The 15,214-nt window shown below is 42.9% G+C and overlaps 1 protein-coding gene across 5 annotated transcripts in view; it reads right to left on the bottom strand.

The window, feature by feature from the left end:
- Positions 1–6,312: 6,312 nt before the first annotated feature.
- LOC133552024 (EH domain-binding protein 1-like protein 1) overlaps positions 6,313–15,214 on the bottom strand; it is a 92,114-nt gene continuing 83,212 nt past the window's right edge. For 4 of the 5 annotated variants that reach the window (XM_061899274.1, XM_061899275.1, XM_061899276.1 and 1 more), the window contains one exon: positions 6,313–14,083. In XM_061899274.1, the coding sequence (XP_061755258.1) occupies positions 13,996–14,083 (88 nt within the window). In that variant the 3' untranslated portion in view covers positions 6,313–13,995. The remainder of the gene's footprint in view (positions 14,084–15,214) is intronic. The other variant, XR_009806600.1, reaches the window with a different exon arrangement.

Here is a 15,214-nt window from a genome sequence, read left to right as displayed (position 1 = left end):
ACTAGTTTAATACAAAAATGACAAAAGACCAGTTGACAAAAAGCAAAGAAAAGTGTGCCTTCGCACGGGAAGCTAAATGCTAATGCTTCAAAGTCCCAGAGAAAACGACGTGCAGAGTGCACGCCAAGCTAAGATGTGACTTAGTATAAAGTAGAGAACCAAACGTGACTTTTGCCAGTAGCAAACAAAACATAGCAGGCCGGTCTAAATACTAAAACAATAATCATAAACAGGTGTGCGTCAGAAAGTCAGTGCAGGTGGAGCAAATGAAGTTGCCATGGTGATAAATACAAACAAGGAAGTGCTCAAAACTAATCAAAAGACACAAAAGGACTCAAAACACAGACTGAAGATTTTAAGCACACGCCTTCTATTGTAGTCACTTAGAGAAGGTAAACATGCTCCATCAGAGTCTAATAGGTGCTGGCGGCTACACAGCGGCTAAGCCCACAAAAGTACGCAAGCGAGACACGCTCAATCACAAAAGGGCGCGTTTGTCGGTATGAAGACTCATCAAATGATTATAGCCGCACTTTACATACATGTGCAACGGCAGGAGCGTACTAGAAAGTATTCAGTATCAAACGTGTCCGCGTCATCCCTGTGATTGATTGAATAAATCTGTGTCGCACGAATTATCCTGCTGAAAATGTCGCGGTATGATAACGCGAGCGCGTGACGTCACGGATTGTAGCTGACATCTTGATCCAGCACCGATTCCCAGCCATAAGTCGTCTCTTTTCATCGCATAATTACACAGTATTCTGGACATCTGTGTTGCTGAATCTTTTGCAATTTGTTCAATTAATATTGGAGACATCAAAGAAGAAAAATGTAGGTGGGAACACAAAACACAGCCGGTGTTTCCTTGTTTACATTCCCGAAGGTGGAGCTTTACTATGGAACAGAGTGGTCAAGCAAACACGGTTCCCCACATATGTCAACCGGCAGGTTTCAGTGAGAAACATGAGCAGTAGAGATGCGTGGATAGGCAATTATAACATCCGCAACCGCATCACCAAAGTCGTCATCCACCCGCCGTCCACCCGAACCAACATTTTATCAGGACCGTATCCGCCCGCTAAAATGCATCAGAGGTCGGCCGCATTTACGACTCACAGAGATATTTAAACTTGTGTCACAGAGTATTGAAGACAATTGGAGCAGCCTGATGTTCTCGCAACTATCCAATAACGTTCATCCTGATGACAAGAATATGGGCGTGCTGTGAAGCTCTTGCCTTAGAACAGGGGTGCCCATTACGTCGATGGCGAGCTACCAGTCGACCGCGGGGGGTGTGTCAGTCGATCTCCAGCCAGGCTTTTAAAAAAAATAGACCTAAAAATGAGTGATCATCAATCTTCACCAAGACGTCACTTAAATGACATTCACGGTACCGGAGGGTCTTGTGAGATGACGCTGGCTGCTGCAAGATCATTATTATGAAAATATGACCGAGAGGAAGGCGAGAAACACTTTTTATTTCAACAGACTCTCGCGCCGTACCTTCCGTCAAAACTCTAAAGGCCGACTGCACATTTCCTATCTTCACAATAAAAGCCCTGCTTCATGCTGCCTGCGCTAACTAAATACAGAGTCTGGGAAAACTGGCGTGCACAAGCGATCCCTCAGAAACCTTGCGTGCACATCACTTGTGCACGCAAGGTTTCCCAGACTCTTATTTTGTTAGCGCAGGCAGCATGAAGCAGGGCTTTTATTGTGAAGATAGGAAATGTGCAGTCGGCCTTTAGAGTTTTGACGGAAGGGACGGCGCGAAAGTCTGTTGAAATAAAAAGTGTTTCTCGCCTTCCTCTCTGTCATTTTTTCATAATAATGGACTGGCAGCAGCCAGCGTCATCTCACAAGACCCTCGGGTGCCGTGAATGTCAATCAAGCAAGCTACGGAATTTGCCGCCAATGTTTTTCTTGTAAAGTGTATGGAAGCTGGATGAATTAGATGCCAAAAACCAACCACTTTCATGTGGTATTGTACAGAAAGGACCACTTTTTTTTCTCCTCCATTTGAAAATGTGGGCGTTATCATCATTACTGTCTGATTCCAATCAATGCGAGTCATCAGAATCAGGTAATACACCAACTTATATTCTTGTCTTTGTGAAAGAAAGACATCTATATGTGTTACACATGCTTGTATTATCATTAAACACATTTAACTTGTTTACAAAAATGTCTCTTTCATAAATAAATAAATATAAATGATATATATAAATGAGGTAGATCCCCTCGAGTTGGTCAATTGAAAAGTAGCTCGCCTGCAGAAAAAGTGTGGGCACCCCTGCATTAAACACTTTCAACAACATGTAGAACCGATTGTTAGGCATACTGGGTGATATAAACAACTGTAACACTCTTAGTAATACGCGCCACGTATATTACTTTAGGGATATTCCGGGAACGGTAAAATTTTGAAAAAAACTTCCAAAAATACAACAAGCCACTGGGAACTGATTTTTATTGTTTTTCACCATTTTGAAATGCTGATAATGTTCCCCTTTAAAGACAGGAAAAGTCTATCTCAGCCCACTCGCTGGGACCTTTTCTAACGTCGTAGACTTCAAAATAAAAGCATGACTCCCGCTGACTCCACACTCGATAAAATAATAAAATAGGCACATTTTATATGAAGCGTGGACAAGATGTACATTATTTATTCGCATGTTCTTGCTTTTAGTCCTTTTTTTTTCCCCCCCTCCAACGAAATGTGGCCGAGAGGAAGACTTTTCACATTCTTATTTTATGTGAAGCGAGCTTTCGCAGACTTCTGTTTGTTTTGGGCCTGAAGACGGAACCCGCCGACCCAACACATGTGTGCGCGTGCGCGCGTGCCAGATCAAACAACTCGCTCATTCTTGCCGACCCACGGTGTCCTGTGTCACACACACGCACACACACACACAAACGTTTCCACGCACGCGCACGCGCGCAGACTGCAGCAATTAGCGGTGGCCTTGGTCCAAAAAAAGGGGTGCACGCGCACGCAGACATTTCCAGGTGAGGCGAGGACGGCGCGCGCACACGCGGGTTCGATTCCACGACGGTTTGGATCCGATCAAGTCCGACCTTCACCCGAGCTTGGACGGGACGTGCACGCGCAGGCGCAGCAGCAGAGCACGGGGGGTGGGGGGGGGGGGGGGGGGGGGAATCGTGGAAAGTTGCGGAAAGGAAGAACGCATGTGGAAAAGTAGGGTCTCCGTGGAAGGGGGAGGAGGGGGGGGGGGTGTCATGTGACAAGGACGCATCATCAAGATGCTGAGTTAGAAGAAAGCAAAAGAGGAAAAAAGAAAAGATCAGCTTTTCCTCACAAGAAGCCAAGTGTGTGTGTGTGTGTGTGTGTGTTTTTGTAAGTAGCTGTGCTACTGAACAGGACTGCCATAGCGCGCGTGTGTGCGTGTGTGTATGAGTTTGTGTGTGTGTGTGTGTATGAGTTTGTGTGTGTGCGTGTGTGTATGAGTTTGTGTGTGTGTGCGTGTGTATGAGTGTGTGTGTGTATGAGTGTGTGTGTGTGCGTGTGTGAATGTGTGTGTGTGTGTGCGTGTGTATGAGTGTGTGTGTGTGCGTGTGTATGAGTGTGTGTGTGTGTCTGTCTAGCTGTATGACTCCCAGACCTACCATCGTGTGTGTGTGCATGTGTGTGTGTGTTTGTGTGTGTGTGCGTGTGTGTATGTGTGTGTGTCTGTCTAGCTGTACGACTCCCAGATCTACCATCGTGTGTGTATGTGTGTGTTTGTGTGTGTGCGTGTGTGTTTGTGTGCGTGTTTGTGTGCGTGTAGCTGTACAACTCCCAGAACTACCATCCTTTGTGCATGTGTGTGTTTGTGCATGTGTTTGTGTAACTGTACTACTCCCAGAACTACCATCGTATATGTGTGTGTGTGTGTGTGTGTTCTGCTGAGTGTGCAGGCTGAGGGCTCCCAGATGTGTGGTGAGGGTGAAGCTCCCAAACAGAAGGCAGTTATTTAGAAACAGAAGACAGTTGGTTACAAACAGAAGACAGTTACAGTTACAAACAGAAGGCAGTTACAGTTACAAACAGAAGGCAGTTACAGTTACACACAGAAGACAGTTACAGTTACAAACAGAAGGCAGTTACAGTTACAAACAGAAGGCAGTTAGTTACAAACAGAAGGCAGTTACAGTTACAAACAGAAGACAATTACAGTTACAAACAGAAGGCAGTTACAGTTACAAACAGAAGACAATTACAGTTACAAACAGAAGGCAGTTACAGGCAGTTAGTTACAAACAGAAGGCAGTTACAGTTACAAACAGAAGACAGTTACAGTTACAAACAGAAGGCAGTTACAGTTACAAACAGAAGGCAGTTAGTTACAAACAGAAGACAGTTACAGTTACTAACAGAACAGTTACAGTTACAAACAGAAGACAGTTACAGTTACAAACAGAAGACAGTTACAGTTACAAACAGAAGGCAGTTACAGTTACAAACAGAAGGCAGTTAGTTACAAACAGAAGACAGTTACAGTTACTAACAGAACAGTTACAGTTACAAACAGAAGGCAGTTACAGTTACAAACAGAAGGCAGTTAGTTACAAACAGAAGACAGTTACAGTTACTAACAGAACAGTTACAGTTACAAACAGAAGGCAGTTAGTTACAAACAGAAGACAGTTACAGTTACTAACAGAACAGTTACAGTTACAAACAGAAGACAGTTACAGTTACAAACAAGACAGTTACAGTTACAAACAGAAGGCAGTTACAGTTACAAACAGAAGACAGTTACAGTTACAAACAGAAGACAGTTACAGTTACAAACAGAAGACAGTTACAGTTACAAACAGAAGTTACAGTTCCAGATGTGTGTGTTGTGCATGTCGTCCACGTGCTGCTGCCTCTTTATTTCGGCGGCTGCTGGGCGTTGTCATGGAAACGAGAACGCCGATAGTGGTATATGAAGGTGTCTTCTTCTTCTTCTGCGGTTTTTATTGAGCGGTGATGTTCTCCTTTTTCCTCCTTCCTCAGCCGCCCATCTTTCCTTCACACTGTAATGCTGGCAGACTCTCCTCCTCCTCTTCTTCTTCTTCATCCTCATCTTGGGACTTCTCTTCCTTTTAACTTCTCCATATGTGCACACACACACACACACACACACACACACACACACACACACACACACACAGACATACAGGTGCGCGCACACACACACACACACACAGACAGACACACACACACACACAGACACAGACACACACACACACACACACACAGAGACACAAGGGCGCGCGCACACACACACAAACATACACACAGACACAAAGGCGCGTGCACACACACACAAACATACACACAGACACACACACAAACATACACATAGACACAAAGGCGCGTGCACACACACACAAACATACACACAGACACACACACAAACATACACATAGACACAAAGGCGCGCGCACACACACACAAACATACACACAGACACAAAGGCGCGCGCACACACACACACACACATACACACACACAAACATACACACAGACACAAAGGCGCGCGCACACACACACACATACACACACACAAACATACACACAGACACAAAGGCGCGCGCACACACACACACACACATACACACACACAAACATACACACAGACACAAAGGCGCGCGCACACACACACACATACACACACACAAACATACACACAGACACAAAGGCGCGCGCAAACACACACACACATACACACACAAACATACACACAAACACAAAGGCGCGCGCACACACACAAACATACACACAGACACAAAGGCGCGCGCACACACACACAAACATACACACAGACACAAAGGCGCGTGCACACACACACAAACATACACACAGACACACACACAAACATACACATTTACACAAAGGCGCGTGCACACACACACAAACATACACACACACACACACACAAACATACACACAGACACACACACAAACATACACACAGACACAAAGGCGCGCACACACACACACACACACACACACAGATACACACACACACAGAGACACACACACACAAACAAACATACACACACACAGATACACACACACACACACACAGACACACACACAAACAAACATACACACACACACACACACAGATACACACACACACACACAGATACACACACACACACACACACACACACAGATACACACAGACACACACACACAGATACACACACACACACACACTCACACAGAGATATACACACACACACACACACACACACACACACACACACACCCTAGTTGCCATATTGTGTTTGCATTGAAAGCTGAGGACGACCTTGTAATAAATATCGTGTTTTTTTTAATAAGATTCTGTTTTTTTTTTTTTTTTTCTCAAACATTATTCCACATTTTCCAAGCATAGGTTCGGTGGCGCCACCTGCCGGCCGAAAAGGAGTCCAACAGTTGGCCCCGCCCCCTGGCCGCTGACGTGACTGCATCCTGCAGCATGTGGAGGCCGGTATGGCCGCTGATGACGTCACGGGCGCCATCGAAATGGCCACTTTTGATATCGTCACCGATTCCGTCGGCGATATTGCCACCAATGTCACTGGTATCAATGATGTTATCACAAATGACACTGACATCATCACCCGTGTCACACAGATATCGACACTGACGTCATCACTCTCATTGATATTCCCACTTGCAACACGGATGTTGCTGATGTCATCAATGATGTCACCAATGATGTCATGCTGATATTTTCACTGATGATGTCATCAATGTCCCTAATAATGCCAATAATGTTAGAGAGCACCAGGATGTCACTGATATCGTCACCAATGATGCAGCACTGATATTCCACCGGATGACATGATGATGTCATTGAGGTCATCGTAGATGTCACTGATATCGCCAGCAATGATGTCATCACCGATGTCACGGATACTGTCACCACTGACATCCCATCACACTGATGTCAATGAAATTGTCACCAAATGTCATATTGATACTGCCGCTGATGTTGTGTGTATCACTGATGATGTCATGGATGTCGCCAATATTAGCATTGATGATGTCATACTGAAATCGTTGATATTGCCGCTGATATCATGGATGTTGTTATATCGCCACTAATCTTAGTGTTATTGTCAATGATGTCACCGATATCGTCACCATTTATGTCATACTGTCACCAAATGTCATATTGATACTGCCGCTGATGATGTGGATGTCACCACTGACGATGTCATGGATGTCACCGATACCGCCACTGATGATATCATACTGACGTCATTGATTTTGCCGCTGATAACAGCCTGGATGTCGGGATATCGCCACTAATCTTATGGGTATCGTAGATGTCACTGATATCGTCACCATTGACGTCACACTGATGTCACCAAACGTTATATTGATACTGCTGCTAATGATGTGGATATCGTTGCTATTGCCACTGATGACATCATTGACGATGTCATTGGTATCATCAATGAGTATATCACGGATATCGCCACTGATGTCATGGATGTCGCCGATATTACCACCGATGATGTCGTACTGACGTCATTGATATTGCCGCTGATATCATGGATGTTGTGATATCACCACTTATCTTATGGGTATCGTAGATGTCACTGATGTCACCAAACGTTATATTGATACTGCCGCTAATGATGTGGATATCGTTGATATTGCCACTGATGACATCATTGACGATGTCATTGGTATCATCAATGAGTATATCACGGATATCGCCACTGATGTCATGGATGTCGCCGATATTACCACTGATGATGTCGTACTGACGTCATTGATATTGCCGCTGATATCATGGATGTTGTGATATCGCCACTAATCTTATGGTTATCGTCAATAATGTCATCGTAGATGTGACTGATATCGTCACCATTGACGTCACACTGATGTCACCAAAGGTTATATTGATACTGCCGCTGATGTTGTGTACATCACGTTATATTGATATCATGGATGATGTGATATCGCCACTAATCTTAGTGTTATTGTCAATGATGTCACCAATATCGTCACCGTTTACGTCACACTGATGTCACCAAATGTCATATTGATACTGCCACTGATGTCACCGATATCGCCACTGATGTCATTACTCACGTCATTGATATTGCCGCTGATAACATCATGGATGATGTGATATCGCCACTAATCTTACTGTTATCGTCAATGATGTCATCGTAGATGTCACTGATATCGTCACCATTGACGTCATACTGATGTCACCAAAGGTTATATTGATACTGCCGCTGATGTTGTGTACATCACGTTATATTGATATCATGGATGATGTGATATCGCCACTAATCTTAAGTGTTATTGTCAATGATGTCACCAATATCGTCACCGTTTACGTCATACTGATGTCACCAAATGTCATATTGATACTGCCACTGATGTTGTGGATGTCACCAATATCGCCACTGTCATACACACGTCATTGATATTTTGCCGCTGATAACATCATGGATGTCGGGATATCACCACTAATCTTATGGTCATCGTCAATGATGTCATCGTAGATGTGACTGATATCGTCACCTTTGACGTCACCGAACGTTATATTGATACTGCCGCTGATGTTGTGGATATCACTGATATTGCCACTGAATACGTCAGTGACGATGTCACTGGTATCGTCAATGAGGTCATCGTAGATGTCCCAAATATCGCCACCAATGATGTCATCATGAATGCCGTCACAACGGACGTCATGGAAATTGTCACCAAGTGTCATATTGATACTGCCGCTCATGTTGTGTATATCACTGATATCGCCACTGATGATGTCATGGATGTCGCCGAAAGTACCACTGATGTCATACTGACGTCATTGATATTGCCGCCGATATCCTGATGTCGTGATATCGCCATTAATCTTGGTGTTGTAGTCAATGATGTCACCGATATCGTCACCATTTATGTCACACTGATGTCACCTAATTTCATATTGATACTGCCGCTGATGTGGATATCACCAATATCGCCACTGACGATGTCATGGATGTCACTGCTATCCCCACTGATGATGTCATACTGACGTCATTGATATTGGCGCTGATAACATCATGGATGTCGTGATATCGCCACTAATCTTAATGTTATGTCAATGATGTCACCAAATGTCGTATTGATACTGCCACTGATGTTGTGGATATCACCGATATCGCCACTGATGATGTCATATTGACATCATTGATATTGCCGCTGGTAGCATAATAGATGTCGTGATATCACCACTAATCTTGCTGTTATGTCAATGATGTCACTGATATCGTCACACTGATGTCACCAAATGTCGTATTAATACTGCCACTGATGTTGTGGTTATCACTGATATTGCCACTGATGATGTCATGGATGCACCGATATCGCAACTGATGTCATACTGACATCATCGATATTGCCGCTGATAGCATCGTAGATGTCGTGATATCGCCACTAATCTTACTGTTATCGTCAATGATGTCATCGCAGATGTCACTGATATCGTCACCATAGACGTCACGCTGTCACTGAAATTGTCACCAAACGTTATATTGATACTGCTGTGATGATGTTGTGGATATCACTGATATCGCCACTGATCATTTCATATTGACGTCATCGAAATTGCAGCTGATAGCATCATAGATGTCGTGATATCGCCACTAATCTTACTTTTATCGTCAATGTCATCGTAGATGTCACTGATATCGTCACCATTGACGTCATACTGATGTCACCAAAGGTTATATTGATACTGCCGCTGATGGTGTGTACATCACGTTATATTGATATCATGGATGATGTGATATCGCCACTAATCTTAAGTGTTATTGTCAATGATGTCACCAATATCGTCACCGTTTACGTCATACTGATGTCACCAAATGTCATATTGATACTGCCACTGATGTTGTGGATGTCACCAATATCGCCACTGTCATACACACGTCATTGATATTTTGCCGCTGATAACATCATGGATGTCGGGATATCACCACTAATCTTATGGTCATCGTCAATGATGTCATCGTAGATGTGACTGATATCGTCACCTTTGACGTCACCGAACGTTATATTGATACTGCCGCTGATGTTGTGGATATCACTGATATTGCCACTGAATACGTCAGTGACGATGTCACTGGTATCGTCAATGAGGTCATCGTAGATGTCCCAAATATCGCCACCAATGATGTCATCATGAATGCCGTCACAACGGACGTCATGGAAATTGTCACCAAGTGTCATATTGATACTGCCGCTCATGTTGTGTATATCACTGATATCGCCACTGATGATGTCATGGATGTCGCCGAAAGTACCACTGATGTCATACTGACGTCATTGATATTGCCGCCGATATCCTGATGTCGTGATATCGCCATTAATCTTGGTGTTGTAGTCAATGATGTCACCGATATCGTCACCATTTATGTCACACTGATGTCACCTAATTTCATATTGATACTGCCGCTGATGTGGATATCACCAATATCGCCACTGACGATGTCATGGATGTCACTGCTATCCCCACTGATGATGTCATACTGACGTCATTGATATTGGCGCTGATAACATCATGGATGTCGTGATATCGCCACTAATCTTACTGTTATGTCAATAATGTCACCAAATGTCGTATTGATACTGCCACTGATGATGTCATGGATATCACCGATATCGCCACTGATGTCATGGATGTCACCGATATCGCCACTGATGTCATATTGACATCATTGATATTGCCGCTGGTAGCATAATAGATGTCGTGATATCACCACTAATCTTGCTGTTATGTCAATGATGTCACTGATATCGTCACACTGATGTCACCAAATGTCGTATTAATACTGCCACTGATGTTGTGGTTATCACTGATATTGCCACTGATGATGTCATGGATGTCACCGATATCGCCACTGATGTCATACTGACATCATTGATTTTGCCGCTGATAGCATCGTAGATGTCGTGATATCGCCACTAATCTTGCTGTTATCGTCAATGATGTCATCGTAGATGTCACTGATATCGTCACCACAGACGTCACGCTGATGTCACTTAAATTGTCACCAAACATTATAAAGATACTGCCGTGATGATGTTGTGGATATCACTGATATCGCCACTGATGTCATATTGACGTCATCGATATTGCCGCTGATAGCATCGTAGATGTCGTGGTATCGCCACTAATGTTGCTGTTATCGCCAATGATGTCATCGTAGATGTCACTGATATCGTCACCATTGACGTCACGCTGCTGTCACTGAAATGATCACCAAACGTTATATTGATACTGCCGTGATGATGTTGTGGATATCACTGATATCGCCACTGATAATGTCATATTGACGTCATCGAAATTGCCGCTGATATCATCATATATGTCACTGATATCGTCACCATTGACGTCACGCTGATGTCACTGAAATGATCACCAAACGTTATATTGATACTGCCGTGATGATGTTGTGGATATCACTGATATCGCCACTGATAATTTCATATTGACGTCATCGATATTGCAGCTGATAGCATCATAGATGTCATGATATCGCCACTAATCTTACTGTTATCGTCAATGATGTCATCGTAGATGTCACTGATATCGTCACCATAGACGTCACGCTGATGTCACTGAAATTGTCACCAAACGTTATATTGATACTGCCGTGATGATGTTGTGATATTACTGATATCGCCACTGATAATTTCATAATTACGTCATCGATATTGCCGCTGATTGCATCATAGATGTCGTGATATCACCACTAATCTTACTGTTATCGTCAATGATGTCATCGCAGATGTCACTGATATCGTCACCATAGACGTCACGCTGATGTCACTGAAATTGTCACCAAAAGTTATATTGATACTGCCGTGATGATGTTGTGGATATCACTGATATCGCCACTGATAATGTCATATTGACGTCATCGAAATTGCCGCTGATAGCATCATAGATGTCGTGATATCGCCACTAATCTTACTGTTATCGTCAATGATGTCATCGCAGATTCACTGATATCGTCACACTGATGTCACCAAATGTCGTATTAATACTGCCACTGATGTTGTGGTTATCACTGATATCGCCACTGATGATGTCATGGATGCACCGATATCGCAACTGATGTCATACTGACATCATTGATATTGCCGCTGATAGCATCGTAGATGTCGTGATATCGCCACTAATCTTGCTGTTATCGTCAATGATGTCATCGTAGATGTCACTGATATCGTCACCATTGACGTCACACTGATGTCACTGAAATTGTCACCAAACGTTATATTGATACTGCCGTGATGATGGTGTGATATCACTGATATCGCCACTGATCATTTCATATTGACGTCATCGAAATTGCCGCTGATAGCATCATAGATGTCGTGATATCGCCACTAATCTTACTGTTATCGTCAACGATGTCATCGCAGATGTCACTGATATCGTCACCATTGACGTCACGCTGTCATTGAAATGATCACTAAGCGTTATATTGATACTGCTGTGATGATGTTGTGGATATCACTGATATCGCCATTGATCATTTCATACTGACATCATTGATTTTGCCGCTGATAGCATCATAGATGTCGTGATATCGCCACTAATCTTGCTGTTACGTCAATGATGTCATCGTAGATGTCACTGATATCGTCACCATTGACGTCACGCTGATGTCACTGAAATTGTCACCAAACGTTATGTTGATACTGCCGTGATGATGGTGTGATATCACTGATATCACCACTGATCATTTCGTATTGACGTCATCGATATTGCCGCTGATAGCATCATAGATGTCGTGATATCGCCACTAATCTTACTGTTATCGTCAATGATGTCATCGCAGATTCACTGATATCGTCACCATAGACGTCACGCTGTCACTGAAATGATCACCAAACGTTATATTGATACTGCCGTGATGATGGTGTGATATCACTGATATCACCACTGATAACGTCATATTGACGTCATCGAAATTGCCGCTGATAGCATCATAGATGTCGTGATATCGCCACTAATCTTACTGTTATCGTCAATGATGTCATCGTAGATGTCACTGATATCGTCGCCATAGACGTCACGCTGTCACTGAAATGATCACCAAACGTTATATTGATACTGCCGTGATGATGTTGTGATATTACTGATATCGCCACTGATCATTTCATATTGACGTCATCGAAATTGCCGCTGATAGCATCATAGATGTTGTGATATCGCCACTAATCTTACTGTTATCGTCAATGATGTCATCGTAGATGTCACTGATATCGTCACGTTAGACGTCACGCTGATGTCACTGAAATTGTCACCAAATGTTATATTGATACTGCTGCTGATGATGTGGATATCATTGACAGCGCCACTAATGTCATACTGTCATCGATATTGCCGCTGGTAACATCATGTGTGTCGTGATATCGCCACTAATCTTACTGTTGTTGTCAATGATGTCATCGTAGATATCACAGCAATTGTCACCAAATGTCATATTGATACTGCCACTGACGATGTCTTGAATATCATTGATATTACCAATGATGATGTCACACTGACGTCATTCATATATCTGCTGATAACATCATGAATGTCGGGATACCGCCACTAATCTTCCTGATATCATCAATGAGGTCATCGTTGATGTCACTGATATCACCCCCAGTGTCCCACTGATATCTCCACTGGTAGCATCATGGATGTTGTTGATATAAACAATGAGGTCATCATAGATGTCACTGATATCGTCACCAACGTCCCACTGGTAACACCACAGATCGCACCGTCGTACCGTATCGCTCCCACCCACCGAACAGGCGGCCGCCGTGTTGAGTCCAGCTCATGCCATCGGGTACAAAAACTACATGGAAGTACACAGCATGAAGTAGAAATCTACACACCAACACACGTACTCTTAAATAAAAGTGTTCAGTCGCCACGGCAACACGTCCAAACACGCGCTGGCGTGGGCGTGTCACTGCAGGACGCACTTGTCCTTGTCGTCGTACTTCCTCCTCCTCATGGCGAGGCCGCGCTCCAGACGCTCGTCCTCCTCCAGCGCCCTGCGCGCACACACACACACACACACACACACACACACACACACACACACACACACACACACACACACACACACACACATTATTGTGACCGGGCTTTCTGCTACGCTGCTCCCAGTCTGTGGAACGCTCTCCCTGACCACCTGAGGGTACCTCAGACTGTGGATGCTTTTAAAAAAGGCTTAAAAACCCATCTTTTTTTTAATTTAAAGCCTTTTTATAGACATGCATGCTGGTTATAAGTATTGGGCTGTTTCTAGTTTCATATTTTATTTATTTTTATTATCTTTTTACTATTATTATTATTACTTTTTTTTTTACACTGTGCTCGGCCTAAAGTGCTTTTTTTTTTTTTACAAATAAAATCTATTATTATTATTATTATTATTGTATTTGTTACCTTCTTGAGACCTCTGAAAAATGCTTACCTCTTTAAGACCACCCTTTCTAGATATATAAATATTTGTATGTACAACATTAATAATATATACATACTATGAAAATATAAAAAAGGTGAGCTTTAAGTATTTATTTTTTTTGTAGTTGTTTTTTAATCTTCATTATTTACTTCAAGTTCTTACAGTATGTCTCTATATACATATTTATCTATTTATTTTTAATAAATTTTGGCCAAAGAGGGCGCATTTCAGTTTCTTCCCACACTTGTTATTTCATATGTTGACCGGAGGGGAGCACTTCAAATTTTTAACATACACTTGTTATTTCATATGTTGACCGGAAGGGGGGGCAATTCAATTTTTTCACACACACTTGTTAATTCATATGTTGACCAGAGGGGGAGCACTTAAAATTTTCCACACACACTTGTTATTTCATATGTTGACCGGAGGGGAGCACTTCAAATTTTTAACATACACTTGTTATTTCATATGTTGACCGGAAGGGGGGGCAATTCAATTTTTTCACACACACTTGTTAATTCATATGTTGACCAGAGGGGGAGCACTTAAAATTTTCCACACACACTTGTTATTTCATATGTTGACCGGAGGGGGAGCACTTCAAATTTTTCACACACAGTTGTTATTTTATATGTTGACCGGAAGGGGGGAGCACTTCACATTTTTCACACACACTTGTTATTTCATATGTTGACTGGAGGGGGAGCACTTC

This window comes from Nerophis ophidion, linkage group LG04 (assembly GCF_033978795.1).
Source record: "Nerophis ophidion isolate RoL-2023_Sa linkage group LG04, RoL_Noph_v1.0, whole genome shotgun sequence".
NCBI lineage: Eukaryota > Metazoa > Chordata > Actinopteri > Syngnathiformes > Syngnathidae > Nerophis > Nerophis ophidion.
Note: the sequence above shows the minus strand (reverse complement) of the source record. Positions and strands in the feature narration are given on the sequence as shown.